Source organism: Corvus hawaiiensis, chromosome 11, assembly GCF_020740725.1.
Source record: "Corvus hawaiiensis isolate bCorHaw1 chromosome 11, bCorHaw1.pri.cur, whole genome shotgun sequence".
NCBI lineage: Eukaryota > Metazoa > Chordata > Aves > Passeriformes > Corvidae > Corvus > Corvus hawaiiensis.
This window is the reverse complement of record NC_063223.1, coordinates 18,907,305-18,932,492: the sequence shown is the minus strand read 5'-3', so window position 1 is coordinate 18,932,492 and position 25,188 is coordinate 18,907,305. Positions and strand designations below refer to the sequence as shown.

Genomic DNA, 25,188 nt, shown 5'->3' with positions numbered 1-25,188 from the left:
GTGTGAGTGGTCTTCCAGTTCTTGTGCAGGGTGTGGATTTGTAGAAAGGAAGTACAAACTTTGTTGCTAGAGACTGGAAGGATTGAATAAGTTTTCTACTTAATTTATGTAAAATAAGCCTGAGAAGTGTGGTTTATAAATTTGCATTCCTGTTAATCTCTTATTTCTGTTAATATTATATCTGTTGTGGACTCTCCTGGCTTTACTGGAGGCACTGTTAGGAAAGCTTGAGGATCTTGGTGTCACCCTTGCTGTGATCACAGGAGGGTGAGGTGGGGACATCCTGATGCTGGACTCTACCCTGGAGTCTGTCACCTGTGTGTTGCAACATTCTGTGTGTGCACAGGAGACAGACTTCTGGGACAGAGATTGAACTGTTCCTGCTCACACCTCTTTTGGCAACTGTTGGAAGTAAACACACAGTTGACAGAAGAAACCAAGAAGCTTTTAAGCATTCAAAACCTCTCTCTCTCTGCTTCTCGTTTTCTGATCCTTGGGATGTTACTCCTGTAGCCCCTCTGCTCACGTCAGCTATTGACTCAAAACAAAATCAGGAAGAAAATCTTGGGTAAAAATATAGTGTAGGGCAGCTAGAGTGGAAAATTGGTATTGAAGAGAAGGAAATAACTTGGAACAGAGGGAAAAGCAGGTCAAGCAAACATGGTTCTGGAAAAACAGTGCTAACTCTCCCAGAGGTGTCTTGCCAAATGTTTCTGAGAACTGATTTTTTGTTATTTAGAAAGGTACATTTTAGTTTGTAATAGAACAGAAAAACCAAAAATGGTCCTCAGGTGATCCAGAGTCTGGTTAGTATTAAAAAAGAAAGTATATGCTGGCCTTCACTTGTGTTTAGGCCAGTGTCATAATAATGGTGTGATTAATAATGGAAATGTGTATTGCACTTCACTACTGTATTTTCAGTGCGTCGTGTTTATTTTCTGTAAAATATATGGATGTAGAGGTGCATATATGTGAAATACTGAGCTTTTTTAGGACTGCTCAGCCCAGTTAATGAAGTGGGTTTCCAAACCAAGCTGTAAAGCTGATAAAGGTGATGTGGAAAGGTGAGAGCTGGGTGTCCTATTTAGTCAAACCACTGCTCTCGCTGCAGCTTCCCAGGGCCATTTGTTAACAGCTTTTTTTTGGGAGCCAAATAGGATGTAGGAAACCTATGGTTTATGTTTCTTTGCATCGCTATTAATTTGACCTTCAGGCCAAAACAGAATTTAATTGGAAAAATGTATCACTCAATGCATGACTTAAAACTCACTGCACGCTCCCTGGGCGTGCTATTTTTAGGTTTTGTGTTGTTTTTTGTTTAAAAAAAAAAAGGCTTTTCAGAGGCAGCGTGGTGTTCCCTGCAGCCAGAGCAGCGCAGCAGCAGCACACAGCGGAGTCACCCGCTCGCAGCACGACCCTTGCCCGGGCCGGGTCCTTCCCGCGGGGGTCTCGGTGGCCCCGGGGCTGCTCCCCCGTGCCTGGGGCACCGCGGGGCTGCGGCTTCCCCCGCCGGCCCTGCCCCGGGGGCGGCCCCGGCGCGCCCCGCCCGCCGCCACTGCGGTGGGAGCCGGGAGCGGCCGAGGATGGCGGCGGCACCGGCGGCGCGGGAGCTCACGCAGAACCCGCTGCAGAAGACGTGGGAGCCCTACGACAACGGGCTGCCCGCGGGGCACAGCGCGCAGCGCGGCGGTGAGCGGCGCGGCCGGGCCCGGCAGCCCCGGCACCCTCCCGGGCCGGTCGGGTCGGGCTGCGAGGGGACGGAGCCGAGCCCGGGCGCTCTGGGTCGGTCACTGCCGGGGGCTGCGGGGGCGGCGGTCGCGGGTCCCCCGTGGAGGGTCGAGCCCCGAAGCTGCTGGCTCTGTGCCCGGCGGAAGGCAGGGAAGCTCGGCTGGAAGGAATATGTTTTCTGGTTGCTTTTGTTGGTGTTTTGCGGGTTTGTTTGGGTTTTTAATTTATTAGACGCTCTGGTGTCAGGGAGCGTTTATATTCAGTATAGTCGTCTTAGAGAGAGGCCTAAAAATGTCACTGTGTTCTTGTTTTGGTTGTTGTGTTCGTTTTGGTTTTTTTTTTCCTTTAAGGCCAGTGCTGTATCAGCCCATCTGTTGTATGAGTTAATGACTTCCCGTATTTTGAGGTGCAGTCAACCAAGTCATCAGCCTCCTGAGACTTCGGCTGTGGCGTTTGTAAACCATAGTTCATTAACAAACTTTGCCTCACAGGTTGTTTTTTCCCTCTCTTTCTTTCATTTCCCTCCCTTACTTAAGTAACTGAGGTCCAGTACACGGCAGTTTTGCAGACAAAAGGGGCTTTGTCGTGTGGAAATGTTTGTATTTGTCATGCAAAGAGGCTCTGATGACTGAGCTGAGGCTCTGCCAGTGTGGCAGGAATCCATGGGCTGTAGCCTTGGCTCTCTCTGCTCTTGCTTTGGTCCAGCCCTTGCTAAAAAAAACCCCCCAAAAATACCCCCCAAAAACCCGCCCCAAACTCTCTTGTGTGCTGGGCAAGCAGGCAGGAGCGTGTTTCTGTGGGAACTGAGTTACTGCAGCATCTGAACCCATAGTAGGTTGAGATGTGTGCTGAAATAGGAAGAGGGTCAGAAAATGTGTGTAAGTGCTTTTGTAAACATCCTAAGGAGATGACTTAATTTTAGCCTTAATGTGGCATCTCTTTTCCAAACAGAGGAAAATCTGTTATAGCTCTGACACAGATACTGGTTTACAAAAAAATCCCCAAACGCCAACCAAACCCAAGAACAGAATTGCATATGGGTCATGTGTAATTTGATGATGTACAGAGTCTTCTTGGCAGAATTATTTAGCTTCACTTGACTATAAGTTAAAAAATATTTCACATGCCTGTGGGATTTTTTGTAGGACTCTGTAAGTTTAATGCCTAAGACCCCTTATAAATGAAAAAAAAACTTTTGCTGGAAAAAGGTTTGCAATTTTTTTCTTTTAATCCTTTTGCAGCCCTACCCATAACAAGTCTGCAGTAATTTGTGCTACATAAGAATTACAAACAGCCTGCGAAAGAGCAGAAGTTACTCTTCCTTCATAAAACCACCTATCTCGTTTCAGCATACTGAGAACACTTTGTAATTTTTCCCATGCAAATGTGTTGCAGAGCTCTTTTTCCATAAGATTTCCATGTATCTTGTGTTGTCCTGTGTTCTGGTGAGGCAGTGTGAGCTGTGGGTGCTGTAGCTGTGCTGGGCAGCTCAGGATGGACTGCCTAGATGGGTGGTTTGGGGCTGTGTTGGGCTGATGCGTTCCCGTTCTCTGCTGCTTCAGGTAACTGTGTCCAATGTTACTGTTCCAAAAATAGTAGCTCAAGGTGGAAGTGGTTTTCTTGTCCTTAAATGTAGCCTTACAGTGGAAGAAGTGAAGTTAGTTACTCTGTGTTCTGAGTTTCTTGGCTAAACAAGGTGAACTCTTTCAGTCTCCTTTGGTTGGGATTTTTATTTTCTCCTTCATGCTGCTGAACTTTATCCACCTTTAGTCTTTATCCTTCTAGAAGGTGGATGAGCAGAATTGTACACACTGCCAGTTAAGGACTTGGCAGATTTGTCTATGAAAGGACTTCACTGTTCTTAGTGTGATTTTCTGAAAGTTGTAGCAACTACAGTTGTGTGGGGAAGAAGAAATCTGTTGAGCTGTGCCAGGGTTTAGCTGTCCCAGGCCTTTGAAGGGCCAGTTCTTTCAGTCTGCGCATTACAAGGTCTTCGAGGAGGAGTTGTGTCCGTGTGCAGCCTACTGAGCAGGCAGCTTTTACAGCTGGTGGCACTGGTACAGCCAAGGTAGCTGTTCTGATGACCTTCCAAAGTCACACCTGAAGGCACTGAAAGTGCATATTGTTATTAATAGCTGTGGCTTGCCTTTTGTGGTCACTTGTGAAAAGTTTTGTCTGTAAATAGATTGAATTAAAGCTCTTCTTGGCATTGGATGTTGAGATTGCTTTAAGCTCTGAATCAAGCAATGGGCTGTAAACATGGACATGAAAAATAAATAGCCAAGTAGGTTCTAGTGAAAGTTGTTTGGGGAGGCCAGCAGAGGATGTTTATAGTGAGAGATAAATAGTGAACTTCCTGTGGTTAAACATTCCCCCACTACCGTTAAATGCCTTGTTTCCCTACAGCTGCTGAAATTTGGTCATTCTAATAATTGTCATTTGCTGTTGGTACAGCAGTAGCAATGCACATCCAAAAAAAAAAAGTATCAAATTATTATCTGTGCTCTACCCTTTGAGCACATGTTGCTTGTGTGTATTTATGCTCCTAATCCTAGGAACTGAAAATAGGAGAGTGAATGAGGTGAGGATAGTGCCCAAGGAGCAGGATGTGTGATGGGATCATTGCTGTTGGCATCAAAGCTGTAGGAAGCAAATGGTAACCTTGAGGAAGTGGATGACAGAGCAGGTCGGAGCAGCTGGTGGCACAAGGCTGGTCAGGGGACAAATGTGAATTCTGGATCCCTTGTACCAAGGTGATGTTAAAAACGGTAGTTTGGACAGAAAGAGGAGAGACAAATTAGAAGATAATGGATTTCTTCAGGTCTAGGAGCAGATTCTTTTCAGGAAGAACAGCAGGATGGGGAACTCATCCTTATGGGATGGATGCAAAGAAGGGAGACTGGTTGTCATCATTGATCAAAAGGATCCAATGCATTAGCAATGGTTAACTTGGATAAGTGATGGCTAAAACACGTAGGGCTAACCTTATTTGGAAGGGTGGTTGTGTTGGCTTAAAGTCAGATATTTGTGTATGAGCCTCTAAATAGTATTGGATTTTTGGCGAACAGGCCTTGAATTGAAGGCCATAGAAACTGCAAGAATACTCTGTAAACTTCAGATCTCTAACAGTAGCAGCTTGATACAAAAAATATCCGTCCTTAATGCATATAAGGAAAAAGCAAAATCTGATTCTGGGTGAAAGGAAAGGACAGCTGATAATTTGTTTGGTAGTAAGTGAACCTGGAAAATATCAACTCTTGATTCTGGTTTCACAAGATCCATGAGTTTAGAGTGCTGATGAATTGCAGCACAGCTGATCTAGATTGTTCCATGTCCCAGTTTGGTTTCACAACCTTCTTTTGCATTTGCATTGTTTCACAATAGAGTCTAAGAGGCAGATAATAAGCATGTAATTTCTTCTTTCCTTGACTGTTAAGTCTTAAACTTTAGAAGGGCAGGCAGTCATAATTGTACTCTCGAGCTGCGACTTGCTGTGCTGTTCTTTAATGTTTAAGAAATATTAAACTGGGATAATGACTTTGCTTCAGTTGCAGCACTTCATTACTTGGCCATTTTCCCTCTCTGATTGGTATTTTGGGTGTGTTTTTCCCTCTTTGGCAGTGCTGCTTATAAACATGCACTCTTAAATGCATATATTACAAACTTCTATTTTAAAGAAGAAGCTGACTAAAGTCTTAGAGCATCTTTAGCAAATGATGGGGTACAGCCTGTAAGTTTTGTTTTACTGTTCTGAGTGCACGTGTTCCTCTAACAAAATTAGAGGCACATGTTGATGGCACATCCACAGCTTGGGGCAGTCAGAAACCCTTAGGAGTTATATATGTGAAGTAGTAGTGAAAAATGAGTTTTTTTTCTGGAGACTAGACCATGTAGAGATATTTCTGGACATAAACCAGACAATCCAGTGGGTAAAGAGTGAAGAGAAAGCTGCCCTTAGGGGTCTGCCTTGGTTCTAACTCACACACTTGTAACTACTTTTGTACTGGAAGTTTTTTTTAATATAAATTGAATGATGGTGAGGTGCTGTGAAAAGGGGGATTGAACACTGTGCCACTGGGAAATGAAGAGTTACGTACATGTAACCTGTGGTATGTTTGGCTATTTTTATCAGTCTACTTCCTCATGTCAAACTTGCTTACATTTCTTCAAGGAAAAATGTAAGCCATGAGACACTGACACTGAAAATACCTTTATGGGAATGAATATTCCTCCCTCCTTGCAGTGAGTGTTGGCAATATTCTGTTGAGAAAGCTGTGGTTTAGATAAAGTGAAAGATAATTAATTTCTTTGGAGTATTTGATACATCCTCAGAATTTCCCATTCTGTTCTGGTCTTAACTTTTTTACTGAGCTAATGATCGAAATTAAGCCTTGTTAATTACACAAGATCACCGGAGGAAAGAAATTCTGCTGTGCTGAGTCTTGTGTGTGTTGAGAATGCTACACTGAGGTACAGAAGAAGTGAAGTAGCTTTTGTGTGCTTTTTATTTATTGATGTGCTTTTATCCTGCCATTTAGCTGTGAATGTGCTGTTTTGGCCAGCACAGGTGCCTTTGGCTTCTTCTTCCCAATGCACAGGAGTGTTTGTCACAAAGTGCCACCTGTGCAGGTGGATGAGGCTGCAGCCACTGGTGGCCATCTAATCCAGAACACCAAACATTTTTTAATGCTCTGAATTTTAAACTATGGACTGCCACCCTCTTGTTAAAGACAGGCACTGAGGGTGGCATATCCTGTAGCACCATGTGCTTTGTAGTGTTGTTCACATGGCTGTGGCATTTTGTAAAAGCAGATTATTTGGGATCACTGGGATCAATGATATTCCCCCTTATAAACTCAGGGGCATCTGTCTATAGAGTAAAAGCACTCTTGGTCAGCCTGGCACCTAATGAGAGTAGGATTGCCAGTTGTTTGATTGGGATAATTCTCTTGGTTTCTGCTCTGTGGTTACCCACCAGAGAGATTGGAGTAACAGGTGAGATGTGCCTGTTAAACTGGACGTGTGGGACAAAGGCAGCTTTGTTGGTTTTGTACTTTCTTTGAGGAAAGACGTGTAAAAATGCAGGTGATAGCAGACTGGCACACTGAATGTCCCTTGTGCATGTTGTAGTTGTGTTGATCTGGTTTGCTGCTTGGTTAGAAAATCTATTACAAACCCATGCAGGCAGTAGGACTTAATTTAGAAATTTAGCTGTTGGTGTAGTCTGTGATGCAACCATTTAACTGGGTTGCAGGTCTCTTCATGGCAGCTTCCCAGCCCTCAGTTTTGCTCCAGTACAAGTTTATTGCTGCATTGCCCGAAGACAAATGTTCTGTGAGAAGCTTAAATTTGTATGGCTGACCCTAGCAGCAGAAAAAGAAAAAAAGAAAAAGAGGTGCTCTAAGAATAGTTAGTTGGTAAATTCTGCCTGGAATGGGTAGAAAAGCCTGTTACAGCCAAGTTCCTTGCAGAGCAGGATTTCGGGCTGTGTATGGAGCCTTTCTGTACAGATTCTGGTTTGTCTTTTACAGCTCTTTCTTCACTGCTTGTACTGAATATTGTTCGAAATTCGAGCTAGGTATTTCAGGTGAATAACCTTTTGAACAGGCTTTGAAGAAAAATATATTCTCTTAAAATTTCTAGAGGCTCAGGGGGTTCTTTCCTCTCAGTGTTTTATTTCACTGTCCTTCAAGCTGGAAGCAAGGCTGTTAAGCTTAATAAGCACTGTGCTCTTGGCATTCCATAGACTTCGTTGTTTCCCCAGAGACTTCCTTCACTCTCTTGGATAGGGGCTTCACAGCCTGAATTTATGACAAATAGAAAAGGGACAAGAAATTATTATCTTTTTTGTGTATAGGCTTCTGCACACAGGAACTGACTGAGGGCTTTTATCAATGTCCTTCCAGAGACTCGGTCATGTTTGGATGGATCTGTTTTGCTTTGCTGTTAGTTCCCTGTCGCTTTCATTACAGGCAGTAGTTGATTGTTTCATGGGTTTGAGGTTAGGTACCATTTTACCTCCTCTCCCTGATGAAAAGTTGTGTACTTTCAATGGTTTTTGTTTTGTGTCTTTCAATGTGCATTTTAAGATAGCACATCTGCCTTTGCTAATCTGCTTGTTCTTTTTTGATCCGTTATGTGAAGTTATATACACCAGGTCTGTGCAGATGACTTTGTGGGATGGGACTTTGTCAATCCAAAGTTTGGGAATCTTGGGTAATCACAGTGCTTTGTACAACAGTTCAGCTATGCCTTGCAACTAATCACTGAGATTCAGTCTTTTGCAGTGAATGGATGTCTTCTCTGTCAAGACACTGAGGAAACTGATACACATGTAGATCATATAGAAATTAATTCCCTTAAAAATAGAGGGTGAAGGAAGCTGGTGTTATCTGCATCACTTTAATATCTTCTTTCTTTTTAGGCAGTTCTGTGTAGCTGTGATAGATTAATGCAAGGTATCCTTAGTTTTGTGCTGCTAAAATGTTCAAAAACTTGTGATTTGAAAGGAAATGCCTCAAGGTTTTCAGATTATACATACAATTCTTTCAAATTGCTATAGTGTTGTGTGTTTTTTTTAATTAAATGCTCTGGCTTTGATTAAGAGTATTTCTGTACATATCTCTATATCAGATTATTGTACTTGATTGTGTAGAATACTTGTGTCTTATTCTTAGTAACAGCCAAAATGAGCTCTGCTCAAGAGAGATTTTAGCGTTAATTACGTTTAAAAGAGAAGTAATCAGTAGTGAGTAGCATGTCTTACTATAATGTATTAAGCTGCATCTGTCATGCTTGTTTTGCTCAAAATCAAGAAAAGGTTGAGCAGTGTTTACGTCTTGTCTTAAAAATGTAAAAATTATTTAAAAATTGCCGACACCTTGCTGTTTCCTTTCAATGCAAGCACTGAACTGAGGTACACAGGGGCATAAGATGTCATTTTCCTTTTTCTTTGGTATTGTTTCTGTGTGCAAATACCCAGGTTTCTTCTTTTCTGCCTGTTCACAACTCACACATCCATCCTTGCACTACCACTGACTCGCCCTTCCAAAATTCAGCATAAGAGAGGTGGTCAGGTTCACTGTCCTGCTGTAGAACCCCTGAAACAGGGAGGCACGGTGCATGAGCTGCCTGGGTGGTCACCTCCTCAGAGAGCACAAAGAGAGGGGTTTTCCACTGCAGCAGAAGCCTTTGCTTTATGGGAATGTTGTTGGTAAATCCTGGTTTCCTGTGTTTCTGTTCCAGTATGTATGACCAATTGCCCTACTCTGATTGTCATGGTGGGTCTCCCAGCAAGAGGAAAAACCTACATCTCGAAGAAGCTGACACGCTATTTAAATTGGATTGGAGTGCCTACGAAAGGTGATGGATTTATTTTTGTTTACATCAGAAGGACAGGGCACAACGTTAGGTGGTTTATAAACCTGATTTCCAGTAATTTTGTTGCCAAGTTTGACTACTGAAAATCCTTCTGCTTTGTTAATGTATTTTCAAGCAATAACATACACAGGCACTCTGCATTTAAGTGTTTATTGTTTAAATTTTAAGTGTTAATTGGTCAAATTCTGTTGACTATCCCTTTACCTCCTTGTTCTGCCAGGTGCCTAAATCAACCTTTTTCCCATATCATTAAACACTGCCCTTTTTTTGTTTATTTATTTTTTCCTTCTTTTCCTTTCTTCACGTGGGTGAAAAGGAATGTTGTTTACAAGCAGTTGAGCAGTCGGCACTTCTGGGTTAAATTTCCAGATTTCTCCCATCTTTTTTCTCTGTGAACTTTGTGCTACTTGCAATTCTCTACTTCTTTGTGTTTGTGGAATGACTTGCAATTCTTTGTCTAAATACTAAGCCCAAGGACTGAGGCAGCCAATTGCCACTTGTTATCACCTTCTTAAGGATTTATCTGTGTGTTTTGGGCAGGAAATGGCTCAGATTGGCTGTGCCAAGGACCTGGCTGGGCTCCTGTGGTATCTTGTGGGCCCAGTAAACAGAACCTAAGTCCATTCGAGGTTCTGAGCAGCCACCTCCCCTTCCTTCTCCTCTCTCTTGCAGAAGAGCAAGACACTTTTAGTGTGCTGTGATTCTGTGTCCAGTGCAGTAATAGTAGTTTTATGCCTAGTTAATAATTTAAATGATATTAAACATATGAGATCATACTAAAGTGTGGAGTTTTGGCTGGATATTTAGACATATATTTCCTAGTAGCTCTAAGAAGTCAAGATGAAAAGTTCTGGTCTATATTTAAGCTGCCTTTTGATTCTAGGGTGAAACTTTTTGTGTTGGTGTTTTCCTAAGCTTTTAGAAACTTGGATAATGTGCTTTATTTAGAAGAGACATTATGGGGGATATATTATATTGTTTAAATATGAGAGTTTACAGGATTTAAATTATCACTTGATTTTGACTGTTTTCATGTGCTTTAACCCTTCTGATGACCAGTATCAGCTAGTTGAAGAGTTCAGTTATATCCATTAGGCTGAAATGGAATAGCACTCTTAAGTAGTTTAGCCTATATCCAAGGTGAGAAAATCCTTGTATTTTAGATACATATCTAACTGAAATTTATGAGATGTGTTATGTCTATATATGTCATTATGTTTGAGCACTTCACTGTGTGAGCTTTGAAAAGCAGAAGTCTGGTATTGGACAACAAACAAGATATTACCCACATCTGGCTCATGCTTGGTTGAATATATCCCAAATACTGATTCTGCTGTAGGTGTGGTTTGGCTCAGCTATAGGAAAAATTCCGTGGGCTACTGTGAGCAGCACATCAGGAAACATACATACTTGTGCTAATGAAAAACAGGTAGAGCATTGTTGCCAAATTTTACAAAAATGTGCAACATGAAGCTGCCATATGAGCTTCTATCCTGGGTTGCTGGGTATTGTTTGTCTTTGTTAGAAAGGGTGACTTGGGATGTTCTCAGAAAACCACAGAGCCCTTCTGTTTGTGTCTTCAGTGATGCAATTTTACTGAGTCAATGTTGAACACCTCACTGACTGGCTGAGGGAACAGATGACATTTTCCCTAATTCTTCCAGTTGGTGGGGTTGAAATGATACAGGATCAGTATCGAGTAGCCCTAACATCTGCTACCCTTTGGCTCTTAATGTCTTAAAATTAGTGTGTGCTTAATTTAGCAAGAGTTCTTGTTCTCTGAGACAGATGGTTCAAATTACGAGGTTATGTAAACCACAGAAAAGATAAATGCCATCTTTTCATGTAACATTAAGCAAGCTGGAGAGTTCAAGAACAGAAGGTGGAGGTAAATAACCCAGGGTTGGTGATGGTTGAATCATTTCAGCCATCATTTCTGTGTTTTCTTCCTTCCAAAATCCTCTCTTGTTTAGACTCTGAAATGGTTAAAAGTACAGAGGACTTTTGTCTGTTTTTGAAGGAAATGAGGTCAATTAGATGTCTGAATAGAATTGTGTTGCAATGTGGTTTTTAGATACTAAGTATTGGAAGCTTTTTTGAATAGCTGTGGTTGTGATACCAGTTAGCTTTGGGAAACTTTTCCATAGGCGTGGATGCTAAGAATAAAGGCTGAAGATTGTCCCACTAGATAGCACTTTTTCCTTTGCTGTGCATGGCCCTCTGGCAGTAACTATTCCTTCTCATGAAATTCATTATTTTTGATTTTTAAAGGGCTATTGTCTGACATCGCTGGCCATATGAACTACTTGCACCTTCTGTTTTCCTAACAAGGACCCACCTTTTCATGTAGCCACTGTGGCCAGTGCTCATTAAAACCATCACAGAATCACCTGGATTGTTCTATAATCCATGTCATGAAAAAATTCCATCAACACTGCTGAGCTCAAACAAAACTTGACTTTTGGGGAAAAAAATAATTTTTATATCTTTATCCTCTGCCTCCAATCCTGACAGCGATCTGTATACAGCAGCTGGTTCTTGAACTCTTTTGTTCCATGTCATTTTTCTTAATTGCAGCCTTATAGTTGTGTCTACTGCTTCTTTTCCCCTTTCCAGAAATGAAGTCTGGCAAATAGTGTTGTACCTTGGCAGCATCTCAAACAGAATGCTTCAGTGTGGTTTAATGTTTAAAAAAAAACCAAAACCAAAAGCTTTGCAGTTCCACAGAAAAGACCTGTAGGTCTGAAACAACTTAAACATTAATTGCATTTCAGAGACCTGCTTTTAGAGCCATTGAATGAAATTAATTAGGGTTCAGTGTCATTCTGTTCTGAGGCAAAGCAGAACTGTCTTGCCCTAATCCCATACCTGATACTGTGACATGTGTTTGTCCACGGATGTTTTCCACCTTTGCCCAGATAAGGAATAGGAATAGGTGTTTTTTGACCACTGCTATGAGATCACAGTAAGATTATGTTTCATATGTAGGATGATTTTTTAAATTTTTTTTTTAACAGGTTTTTTTTTTTTTTTTTTCTCAGTAAGTGGAACAGGGGTTGTGAAATACTAATCCTTAAGGAATAGAAATATTTGAGCAGGGTTCTGAACAAATGTTTCCACTACTGGAATTTTAAGTTTTGTTTACCTAAAGCAAGATTGTTTAGTTCTATTTAGAGCTCTGCCTTGCTTAAATAAGAGCTGTAAGTTTTGGGAGGTGCTATCTGAATACTGTTTCACTGCACATATACATAGTATAAAAAGCTAATAATCATAATTATTAATTATTATTACATTAATGATCATTACTAGTCCCTTATAGACTTTGAGTAATCCCTGAAAAGGAGGAGAAAAATTTCTTTTTGTTGCCCAGGCAAGCTGGCAGACAAAGGCACTACACTATGGCCACTGAAGTGGAGTGACTACAGCCCAAATGTTCTTTAGCTATTTCCAAGATTTATTGCTGTCTTGCTATTCTAAGCCTCCCAAAACACAAAAAGAAGTATGATACATTGACTTCTTACAGGCCAAGTTGTTTTATCCTTGCAGGAAGTTTGGCTTCAAAGTTGCCATGACTTCTGTCCTTTTCATGTGACTGTTGTTGGCTCCTGCTAATGCTGGTTTCTCTTGGCAGAATTCAATGTCGGTCAGTATCGTCGAGATTTGGTGAAAAAGTATAAATCCTTTGAATTCTTCCTGCCTGACAATGAAGAAGGCTTGAAAATCAGGAAGTAAGTTTTGATTGTGGTTGGTACACAAGGCTAATTGTATTAAAATGATATCCTGTGTAATTTGCTCTTAGAGATGGCTTGAAGTTGCATTTCTGTATGTTCAGAAGACCCTTAGGGAGACTGCAGGAAAAGATATTCTAGAGAAGGTGGAAAAGTGATTTCTTTTGGCTGATTAAAATTTGGGGGTCTTTTTTTCTTGGTTGTTTCATCTCAAGCATCAAAAATGCAGAGAAGTCCTTCCTGATTCCTTTTCAGTAGGATGTGACTACTGTTATTCCTGTAGATACTCTAGGATATTTTCACTCAAAAGCTATTTTAACAAATAGTTATTAGTTTTCCTATCTTTTTGTAAGGTATCAGCTAATAGATACTCCTTCTGCTGCATAATTCCTAAAATCGCATTTTAGAGCTTTTGTTTGGTTCATAAAGAAAAAAACCCCACATAACTGCTTTTCTTTTTGATTTGCATAGTGGAATTGTTCATCTGGAGCACTTTGAGTGTATTCATTATTATCTGCTCAAATGAGTGAGAATCAAACATTATTATTTTCTCCTTGAAATTGTGTTTTTGGCCACCATGCAGGTGCCTCATTCAATTAATGTACTGCCTCAAAAACTGCCTTGTTTTGCTAGTGCTGTGCAAAGCAAGGAGAGAACCAGAGGGAACTTCTGTGTTGAGATGAAGCATTTGAATCTCTGCTCTTGCCTGGAAAGAGGCTATGCTTTAATGTAGGAACACACCTTGAGAAGAAAGGGTAGATGAGGAGAAAGGTCAGAGCAAGAGGGAGCTGCTTCTTTCCTAGAGGAGATCAAATGAGAAAGTCTTTTGATTTTCATCAACATTCACTGTACTTTTTAGTATGTTCAGGAAAGCACTTAGAGCATGCAGTATGAAATGAGGAGGAACAGAAATTTGAGACGGATGGAAATAATATTTATTTAGGCTACTTAAAATAGCCTAAATAAAGACTGTTTTGTTCTTAATTCAGCTTCACCTTACACATCAAAAACGTCTGGACTTTCCTACTGTCTGGACTTTGTTTTGTGGCTGTCCTTTGCCTTGTCCTCTCCCTCTCTTCCCTTTCCCCCTCAGCAGCAGAGTGTTGCTAAAGCCAAAGGAGAGCAGCTTGCATAAGAACCTCCCAGTCCTTTGGGATAAAGAGCAGTTGTGAGGTGCATTAGCCTTGCAAGCCACTACCTTTTGCTTACAGGTAGAGCCAAACCTTTTAATGTGCCTCTGTGTCACCTATTAGACTAAATGTTGAGGGACGTAGCATGAAATGGGCTGTGTGAGATGATCTGCCTGGTTAGCAATGAGTAAAGAGGGTTTGTATTTATTCAGTGAAGACCTGAGTGATGAATCTCAGCTCCTGACATCTGTTAACTGTGCTGATGTGGAAATACTGTCAGGATTGGAAAGCCTTCATTTCTCTTTCAAGATAAAGCTGTGCTTGCAGAAGATGGTAAATAGAGGAGTTATGAATTTCAATCTGGAAGTCAAAATCGAGGAGTAATGCAGGGAAGGGCTGTTGAAATGGGCAGGCTTTTATGTTGGTACTGCAAAGAGGCTGTACTTACTGGGAATAAATGGGTCTTTGTTCTGCTAACAAGTAAATCGTGTACAATGTTAATGTTGCCCTCCAGCATTACTGATGTGTTAGGAATCATAATGGACTTGGAACATAATGCTAATGCTGGGGACATAAGAAAGTTGCATATTAATGTGTTCTTATCCAGATTTAACACAAGTGTAAAGTATGTCAGGGTGGGGATTTTTGGTGTTTGTGTCCTCAGCTGTCTCCAGTACTAATTACACTGGGTGGGTGACTGCAGTGGGATGATAGTTCACCTCAGTCACTAATACTTGATGCTACCTTTGCTTTGTTTTGCTCTGTTTTAACAATTTTTTTTTTTTACATAAGCAGTTTTCACACAGTAGCTCAAAAGGGAGTAAGTAGATTGCTGAAAAGCAGTTGTGTCTCCACTTCAACTCAGTGCCCCAAGATAAAGGCCTTAAGTTCGTTTATTTTTTTACTTTTTGGCATTTTGAGAGTCAAATTAAGAAGCAAGTATGTATGAATAGGTAATTGGGAAAAGCATACAGTTGCAGGGGTGATTCAGTGATATTATTTTAGATCAGTGGAAGTGTATCCTGGTCAGCAAAGTTGACAGATGTTCTGTGGACATGTGTAGCCGTATCAGTGACACAGAGGAGCAAGGTGACACGGCCACATTTCCTTAGTGTAGCTTGGCTGACCTCTGTTGGTTTTTTTCCCGTGTTTGGAGGCAGGTCTGTTTTTTAGGTAGATTATCTAACGTTTGAAGGGCGCTTTGCTCACAAGTGCATTTAAAAAAATAGCCTTAACCAGCATTTGACTTTGATTCTCTCCTTCTGAAGACAGTGTGCCTTAGCAGCGCTGAACGACGTCCGGCAGTACCTCAGTGAAGAGAACGGGCATGTGGCTGTAAGTTTCTTGTTGAAGACGTCTTCTTGAGATGCCTCTGCACTAAACACTGTGTGTCTGCTGGATAATACACAGCCTGAGTAATTCCAATAGCAAGAAAAAAGTCCACCTTCTCTCCACATTACTATAGGACTGTGCTCCACAATGTACCATTAAACACATCTGCCGTTTTGCTTGCGTGTCCATTTGATAGTGTTCCAAGTGGAAGGTAAAGACTTGCTGAACAAAAAGTATCCTCTGTATTGCTCGGCAGTTGTGTTACTGGCATGAGAAATGTCTGAAGAGAGCAGGAGAAACTTGTATTAAATTGATTTGTACCTGAGTATTTAACAATGGGATGCAAAACATCAGTTCTTCAACCATTGTGTTTTGAGACTAATTAAAAAATTTTTTTTCTTAAGACTACTGACATAACTCTGGGGTTTTTATTAACTAATCAGGGAAAACCATTAGCTATAAGTTCTTCTGGGTACACGAGGTAAATGTTATGCTTTGGCAAACTGCATACTTTAGTAAAACACTGATGTGTTCAGAGCTAAACTGAGTTCCTAGAAAAAGGGCTGCATTGATTGTGTTATTCATGGGTAGGATTTACAATTCTTGCAAATCTTCTGCCCTTAAGTTTCACACTTCCATTGTGAATAGCAGAGTGATTGCAGCATCTTTAATTTGTAGCATAAGTTCACTAAGAACTTATGCATTAGTATTTAATGCTGATAATGGGCCAGGAGGAAGAGTCTCTCCTGCACTGTGTACTAGGCTTAAATTCTGATTTCCTTTTCCAAATCCAGAGTTCTGCTAGTAGTGCTTTCAAAATGTTACTAATTTTTAGTACTTAGAAAAGAATGTGAGTAAAGTAAGAATGTCTTTGTTTTCCTGTTGAGCTTGTTGAGGTAGTGGGGTAGAGGGGAGGGGAATTGTTTCCATTTGCTTTCCTTCACGCTGAGGGACTTTGAATCCATTTTTTTGTTGTTACTAACACAGTGCTTTCCATAGGCTGTGATTTTGTAATTCCTTTCTTTCTCTCCTTTTAATTGTTCCTAGGTCTTTGATGCTACAAATACAACTCGAGAACGTAGAGAAACTATTTATAAATTTGGTGAAGAAAATGGATATAAGGTGAGTCAAAGCAAAGCAGTTCTGAGCTGTTGCCTGATCAAATAAGGCAGTGATAGTTTTCCCCTTCTCTGTACTCTCAGTGCACTAGTACAAGCCACATCCTTCTTAGAGGTTTAATCAGTAGTTTGTTTTGTGTTCCTAAGCATTATGTGTGATTAGAACTAATTCAGTCCTCTTTTTTCTCATCTTTAGTGTTTGTACTGTTTGGAGCTAAGCTATTTTGTGTTGTGGCTTCAATTCTGTCAACCTGGACCTGTGGTCATGAGTGCAGTGTCAGAAAGAGCATTTAAAATACAGTTCTTCATGCAGTTCAGATCTTTGCTGCAGAAACACAAAGGGGATTCTGTGTTAGTTCTGTACAAACCAAAAACTTTGTGGCTTTCTGCCTTCTGGTTTTGCATTTAGCTGTTCTCCAGTCATCTTTCATTTCCTCTGAACTTAATCTCTGTAAGCCTTTGACACAGCAAAACACAAGCCCCTTTTAAACCAAGGCTACTCTGTTAGCTGAGAGGCTTCTAAAGTGTTATTTCAGAAGCTTTAGTTACTGTTTGTGGGGCTGAACTTGCATCCTCTGCATTTGTTTCTTCCTCTTCCATCCTACAATTTTTCTGCTGCAAAAATTTTCCACTTCCAAGCACGATGTGTCATGGAATGGTGAGCCAGGAATTTCTGATGAGAGGGTTTGGAGAAGCTTTCTGAGTAAATGGAGGGGGATTTAAGACATGACTCTTTTAAAAAGGCCTTGGCATGCAAGTGGGCAACATGCTGCTAGTGTGTGTTAGTATCCAGAGGTGTTTTCATGCATCTTGCTTCTTCCTCCCTTCTGTTCATGTGGCTCCCATTTGGACTGAAGACTTTTTTCGTGGAGTCTGTATGTGTCGATCCAGAGGTCATTGCTGCAAACATTGTGGTGAGTAAAGGAAAGTTTGCTTTAACTGCTTGGCACTGGGAGTTTTAAAGTAGCTCAGTAGTTTTAGCAGTACATGATAAGAACTTCCAAGAGCAAAAGCCCCACATTAGCTTTCATTAATGGAAAAAACACTTTTTTTTCCCTGTCCATGTGAATGTTACTAGCTCAGAAGTTTAAGTCTCTGAAGAATAGGGTTTTTTTTTGCTTTACATGTACTTTAATGGTGTTGCAGACAAAACTTTGTGTCGTGTTCTTCCACTCCCTATTTCTTTAAACATCCATGAAGAAGAGAAAGAAACTTAAATACTGTTCTGCTGGTTTTATTTTAAACAGCAAGTGAAGCTGGGTAGTCCTGACTATGTTGATTGTAGTAATGATGAAGCAACAGAAGACTTCATGAAAAGAATAGAGTGCTACAAGAACTCATATGAGACTTTAGATGAAACTCTGGACAAGTAAGTCATGAAACAACACTGTGATCACAGCTGATGATCACAATATTATTAAAATGTTTTCTTAAGGTTTGGGGCATCCTGTATTGGGGATTAGTGCTTTCAAGTCATGTATTTCAGTGTCTTGAGCTCTCTCTCCTTTGGCAAACTAGAGAGTGTTGACTCTAGGGGTGTAGCGTGGAAACTTCCTTGTTTGAGGAAAATTGGCTAGTGAGTCTAGTCTGGGACAATATTCTTTTTGATTTTCCCACTTGGAGAATGTTGTTACTCTTCTGGGATAGAATCAGCATTTAGCATTTATTCCAGACTTTCTACAGTGGTTGGTTGGTACTTGTTTTTTTGGTATGTAGAGGAGACCCGAGTGATTTGTAAGCATAACTTAATTGGTTGGCATGGTTAAGGTTACTTATGAACACATCGGTCTTAAAAATGTGACTACTAAATTAATTTCTTTGTGCTTGCAAAATTATCCTGCAGATGCAGGGCTGTGGGAAACTGCCTTAGCTACATTATTTATCCTCGTGCCAAAGCATTCTTCTGGTTTTTATTGCCTTTGAACTCTTGAAAAGAAGGTAGGGATAAGTCATGTGAGGAGGAGCCCCATTCCTCTTACTACTGCCTATTTTCAGAGTAGGGTTTGGAGCTGCAGCCATCCCAGGTGCTGCTGGTTTGTTCCAGGCCAGAGCTGCAGAGGAGGCTGAGCTGCATTTTAATGTGATTGAGTGTGAGCAGCGTGAAGCCGGTTCAGTTGGCTCAGTCCATGCGTGTAATTCCCGTGATGGACCTAATGGCTATGCCTGGCTGGAATAGTAATGATTAGCTCCAAGGAACACGGGCAGGAATGAGGGTGGTGATGCTTGTTTCTCACTACCTCAGTTTGGTTTTATTATCAGTTTTCTTGTTTTATGGCAGTGTGATGTCTCAAACGCATCACTAGAAACCTATAGTGGTTATTTTCAGCTTATGAGACATTTTTCCTTGTGTAAACTAGAGGCTGCTCTAGAATGATAGCTCAGATGATAAAGAATAAGCAGTGAAAATAGAAATTATAAGCTGTCTGATGCTGAGAAGGTACTGGTGGGGTAAATTACAGTACTGTTAACAAAGAGTTGTTCACAGAGCAGTTGAGAAAATGTCTTGCTTCAGACTACTCCCTCACTCTTCTGGTGCCCTAGTTTTTCTGGAGGGGATTAACTGAGATGGGTAATTAGTGACCATTCCTTTTGGCCCCTGGGTGCAATCAGACAAAGACTTGCTGATGGAAAGTATTTGTAACCTGGGGAAAAAGAAATCTGGTTTTGAAAAATAGCTGGATATCTTACTCAGCTGTGGTAACGTAAGTGATTCCACTGAATCTCCCTTTCACTGTGTGGGCTGTATTTTTCCAAGAGTAGGATCTAGATTTGGATGAATTGCAAATAAAGGAAGCAGAAAAGAAAGTGATGTGAGCAGCTCCACGTGAAAGGAATGGAGTTCATCCTGTACCTTTGGAGTACTGCGTTGTTTCTTAGGACTAATGCATATTCCATGGCTAATTGGGGATTTTTTCATTGCTTTGGCTTGTCGCCCCTTTGTTTTATAATGAGAGAGAGAGTGGAAAGATTGTGGTACGTGCTAATAGAAACAATGGGGAATCTTACTTTTTTTTTCTCCCAACTTGCTCGTGAAAGGGATCTTTCTTACATTAAAATTATGGATGTCGGAAGGAGTTATCTTGTGAACAGAGTGATGGATCACATCCAGAGCCGGATTGTCTACTACCTCATGAATATCCATGTGACTCCTCGGTCAATCTACCTCTGCCGACATGGAGAGAGTGAGCTCAATCTGAAGGGGAGAATAGGAGGAGATCCTGGGCTGTCTGTCAGGGGGAAAGAAGTAAGTACCTCCAGACAGGCATGACTCTGTTCTCTTTGTGTTCGTGCTGGGCAATTACAGCTTTCCTCCTCTGCAGCCTTTTCCTCTTAATGAGTTTAAATGACTTTTTTAGTTGCATGTTTGGGTAGCGGAAACAGGATGGACACTGTGTGTGTTGTGGTATGTACTCTTTTATCTGTTTGTCTTTCTGTTGGCTGAAATTCCTTTTTAATCCTACAGCACAAAGCAGTTGGCAAGAGAGCTTTATTTTTTAACTATATTTTTGTAAAATCCTCACTAGTTGGATAATTGGGAAAGTGTACACAAGTTAAAGCTGAAAGGAAAACTCCTGGAGGGAAAGCTAGGAACTGCTGAAAACTTGTATTTTCTTTGTACTTCTTTTCTTTCTCCTGTCCCTCGTGGATAATGGAGTATGTTGTATGTCTTAGCAAAAACTTTGACAGTCTTTTGGAAAAGCTACAGTGAGCTTATAGAGGCTGGAACCCGTGTATTCTAAACTGAAGGCCGTGTGTTGGCTCTGAGCCCTCATCCAGTGTCTCTTGGTTTTTATTCCAGTTTGCCAGAAGCTTGGCACAGTTTATTAATGAGCAAAATATCAAAGATCTGAAAGTTTGGACCAGCCAGATGAAAAGGACAATTCAGACTGCTGAAGCCTTGGGAGTGCCTTATGAGCAATGGAAGGTTTTGAATGAGATAGATGCAGTAAGTTCTTCTCTTTTAAATGCCTAATAAGTTGCTTTGATTGCTAGAGATGAAGAAAGTACTTAGTTTTTTAATATGTCTTTTATGGGATAGAAAGTCATTGAAGCCGCCTCTAGAGGCTGGAAATAATTGTCATTACCTGTAAACAAGGCTAAATGTTTTATTAAATTTTTAATTTATTCTTCTTTTGTCTTTCCCAGTAAAACATTCCTCTGTAGAAGCCACGATGCTATGAAATTTTGGTTAGTTGGGCTTGGAAGGAAGTTTGTGGTGGGGGGCTTTTGCTAGCTGGCAATTCCCAACTGCACCTGTAAGATATATTAGCAGGTGCAATAGATAAAACATAACCTTGCTTGCCCATATATGTAACTTCATCTGTGTAGGGATTTAATGATTCCTGCTAACCACCTCTGAGTCAAGCTGAATGTCCTGTTCATCGTGTGTGTCAGAGTAGCAAAATACAACTGTTAGAGGTTATTTATATATGGTTTTATTTAAGAGTGGTATCTGCTTTTTGCATTGCTGGAAATACATGTTTTTTAAATCATTTTCATTACCGACAGGGAGTGTGTGAAGAAATGACATATGAAGAAATACAGGAAAATTACCCGCTTGAATTTGCACTGAGAGACCAAGACAAATACAGATACAGATACCCTAAAGGGGAGGTATGCTATTTTTAATCTCTCAAGTTGAAGGGCTTCCTTGTCTTCTTGAATATGTGCATGCTGGCTTTTGGAAGGAAAAATAAATTTTAAAATTAATGAAAAGGTTGTTCCTTTCTCCATGGAAAAGCACATAGGATTTTGCAAGGATTGAGTCCAGACCACTTAATTTGATTCAGGGCTTGAAAAATAAAACAATAAATTTAGAAAATAATGGAGAGATTTGATCTTGTGGGCATCATTCCTGTGCTGGTCCTGCAGTGATAAAGCAGGAGGAATTATTGCAGGGCTTCAACTGTTGCAGATGCAAACATGCTGCTAAGATGGCCTATTTCTATTCATCCCTGCTCTTGGTGGTGGTTGTTTTGCAGGCAGCTCTGTCTGAAATGCTGGGGACATCTCCAGCCACATTATTAGACTTCTTGCCTCTGGGAAAATCAACTTGCTGATGTCTTTTCTAAAGCAGCCCCAGTACAGTGCAGCGATGGCCAGATGGTCACAGGGCCGTCCATGGGTGCTGAAGGTTTGGGCAGCAGGAAGGAGGGATTGGCCCAGCTGCTCCTTCTTGAGCTGTGGGGAGGCAGAGCTCTGGCTTCTTTCTCAAGAGTAATCCCTGTGACAAGAGCAGTGTTCCTGGCAGGGTGACCCCGGCCTTGCTCATGAGGCAGTCATTAAGCTGCAAAGTTCTCCTCATCCATTTGAGCAAGGAGTGTTTGTTTTTCAAACCAGTTCGGTCCTGGGAATGGTGACAAGCATTTCAAACTCCCTCAGTGCCTTATGGGGATGAGTTGGTCTCCTTTACCCAAGGCAGTTTTGTGTCTGGTAGCAATGTGAGGGGTTTGCACAGCTCTCCGGGGGCTTTCTGTTGTCCAGGGCTCAGTCAGCAGTGCCACTTTGTCCTGCCTGGGGACGAGGGCAAAGGCTTTCTGCTGCGCTTGGTCCCTGCCCTGCTGGGTGACAGGCTGAGCTCTCCACACGTGCAGTACATGACACATTCTGGAAGTACTTGGCACATTTTAGAAGTAGCGTCTTTACCCTGTGTGTGAAAATTAACTGAGTCGTGCCCATGCAGAAGCCCTGCTGTTCACCTGCAGCAGCAATTCCCTGTGCACGGCCAGGCAGGACAGGTCACCAGCGAGTCCCTGTGCTGACTCTCAGTGGGATGGTGGTTGCCATCACCAGGCCAGTTCAGTGTGCCCACGGCTTGTTTTGAAAGGGCAGACTGGGCAAGTCAGGCTTTGTGAACTCTTTGCATGCTGACTCTTGGCTGGGCTTCCTAGATTTGTGCTTGGAAGAGAGATGCTTTTGAAGATGAGCTATGGAAAATAACGTGCAAGACTCGTATTTGCAGACGTGAATTAAATCTTAGGGATTTTTTGGAAATTCTTGATCAAAGGGCTAATTTAATAAAGCTTTTCTGTGAGAGAGATTTGTTTTGGTATGTGTATAATAAAATGTGTTACGTGTATGCTCAGGTCTGAACTGTGTTCTTAGTTTAAGGAAGATTATTACAGCAGTATTTGTCTGTGCACTAAACATGTAGAAGATGACTAATATGAAAGTAAGATCCCCTCTTCATACATATACTGTTCAAAGAGTTTTCCCTTTTTAATGTGCTGTGTGTTTCTCCTCCCCTCCCAGTCCTATGAAGATCTTGTTCAGAGGCTGGAGCCAGTAATTATGGAACTTGAAAGGCAGGAAAATGTGCTTGTCATTTGTCACCAAGCTGTCATGCGCTGTTTGCTTGCATACTTCCTTGACAAGCCCGCAGGTAAGTCTTCCTTGATACAGTACAAACAATCTGCTTTTTTGAAAATTTACTACTTAAGGTTCCAAACAGTAAATTCTGACAATTTATTGTATTATCAGAGGCTGATTTTGCTAGGCAAGTACCCAAGTGTAATTTTTCGTATTTGACCCCCATGTGAAACATGTTAGTTGATGTTACTGGGCTGCTTCTCACTTAAATACTGTGATGTTTGTTTTTTGCTTTGATTAGCATCTCTGTTGCACGGTAGGAAAACAGATATACTGTTAGGTAAAAAGCCATTCCAGTGGTTGACCTGAAACATAACAGAAAAGTTACTTGTAACCAGTATTTCATGACTAATTTGTGGTTTGATTTCTCAGAACAACTGCCCTACCTGAAGTGCCCACTGCATACTGTCTTAAAGCTAACCCCGGTGGCTTACGGTAAGTGCAGTTAAGTATATTTAATATATGTCTGGCTGTATTGTCTTTGTCATCAGCAAAGGTTGTGAAACATTTAAAACACACTTTATTTTGCTTTAAAATAGTTAGGTTTGACATTGCATGATGCCTACGGAGCTTTGTTAGAATAAATGAATCCTTTGGATTACATGTGCTTTGCCTTGTGCCAGGAAGCATGTGTGTATTGCTGAAGGGCTGAAACCACCAGTGGCTGTAACTGCTGGAGGGGACAGTTTTGTGCTCAGTTCATACTCTATTTCACTAATTCTTCTGGCAAACCATGCATTTACACGTCTGGTACAGCAAGATCTGAGTTTTTGTTGATGTATTGGAGGGTACTGCTTTTCAGAAGACAGGCACAATTCATCTTGCAAAATGATGAATCTACACAAATGTGTTCCCTTCGCCTTAAATAACTCTGTTCTCTTTTCCTGAAGTATTTTTTCCATGGACCATCACAGTACCACATGAACTCACCTTGTTTGTTGATGTTGGCATTTGTTTGTCAGCAGCTGTTCCTGGTGATTGGCTCAAGGGCTCCCTGGGCAGTGTGGGGTGTGGGTTACAGCGTGCCCTACTTGGGCTTTAGGCTGATTGCTGATGGGGTTTTGTGTGTGTTCCCAGCTCAGCTTAGTGTGTGCCTGCTGTTCATTTTCGTTAAGTGATGGCTGAGTTGTATCTGCTGATATCCCACTTCAGAAGATCATCTTAGGCAGAGAATTATCTGTACAGCTTACCAGGCAAAATGGATTGCCCAAAAATGTTGGTTCAGTCATTAATTGGAAGCTGTCTTTGATTGTCAGCTCAGAAAAGGAAAGGTCTACATCTGCACTTTGTTTTCTGTTAAGTTTCAAATCAAGTTGAAACAAAGAATATTATGAAACAAAGTAGCTGCTACACTGGGAAAGCTGTCTGAAGGAATTTTTGTGGTTTGATTGCAGTGTCCTCCTACAGGAACGACAGCCTGTGCTGTGCTGACACCTGGTGTTCCCAGCCTTGCATGACAATCTGGGGCTTTGAAAATAAAGATTCAGCGCAGTTAAAACTTGGGTTTTTTAAAACTGGATTCTTCTGACCTGCTAGGCTCTGCCTGTTTTCCACAGCAGGGTTTTGTTTTGGGGTTCAGTTTGGTTTTTTGGGGGTTCTCTGGTGATTTTGTTGTTGTTGCTGTTTTCCTTTCTTTTTTTGAGGGGGAGAGAAGTTGGGTGACAGTTCATAAATTTTAAGGGGGCCTGGATGTTTGCAGTGTTTGCTCACGCACTGAGGAAGGAAACAAAGTGGTATGAAACACTGTCCTTGCCCTTTTGACTTGAGTGAAAGAAATGCCATTGTCCTTTTTAAACTGTTTGATACATGTATCTGATGAGCACATTTCAGCCAACCTACGTTTTGGAATTCAGCCATCTGAAAACACAAGGACTGTGCAAATTATTTCTGCAGTACTGGTCTATGGCACTGCTCCAAGCTGATGTGTCACTTGGCTCCAGCCAGGCAGGATGCAGGGTCAGACCTGGGGGTTTGATACCTCCCAGCTAAGCCTGTTCTGGGGAAATGCCTCCCCTGGGGGTTTGCTCTTCCTGGTGTTGGAGAGGAGCAGCATTCCCACCTTAAGATCTGATCTGCAGTAGGGGAACATCTGTTACAGCCTGACAGCTGGATCAGGGTAGATGAGACTTCTACCCAGCAGTCCAGGGCAGTGGTGGTCTATGGAAAGAGAAACTGCAGCTTGCTGTGGATATGAACGTGCTCATCAGTAATTAAAAACGAGCTGGGAGTATGCACATGGTGATTACTGTGGAGCAAGGCATGTCCCTTTAGTTTATATTTAAAGCGTTCCACATGATGCTCTCTTTGGATCTAAACTCAGCTCGTGAGAGGTCTCTGCAGTGTCTGCTGTGTAACAGTCCTGAGTAAAGGCCAGCAGCAGGGCTCAGAGCTTGTCTTGGCTTG

The 25,188-nt window shown here is 41.4% G+C and overlaps 1 protein-coding gene across 9 annotated transcripts in view; it reads left to right on the top strand.

Moving 5' to 3' along the window:
* The window catches only part of LOC125331350 (6-phosphofructo-2-kinase/fructose-2,6-bisphosphatase 4), a 56,120-nt gene that overhangs the window by 19,074 nt on the left and 11,858 nt on the right, over positions 1–25,188 (top strand). For 5 of the 9 annotated variants that reach the window (XM_048315215.1, XM_048315211.1, XM_048315216.1 and 2 more), the window contains exons 2-12: positions 8,974–9,090; positions 12,740–12,836; positions 15,235–15,301; positions 16,346–16,420; positions 17,274–17,330; positions 17,664–17,785; positions 19,453–19,660; positions 20,216–20,362; positions 20,926–21,030; positions 22,669–22,798; positions 23,158–23,220. In XM_048315215.1, the coding sequence (XP_048171172.1) occupies positions 8,974–9,090; positions 12,740–12,836; positions 15,235–15,301; positions 16,346–16,420; positions 17,274–17,330; positions 17,664–17,785; positions 19,453–19,660; positions 20,216–20,362; positions 20,926–21,030; positions 22,669–22,798; positions 23,158–23,220 (1,188 nt within the window). The other 4 variants (XM_048315214.1, XM_048315213.1, XM_048315219.1 and 1 more) reach the window with 4 other exon arrangements.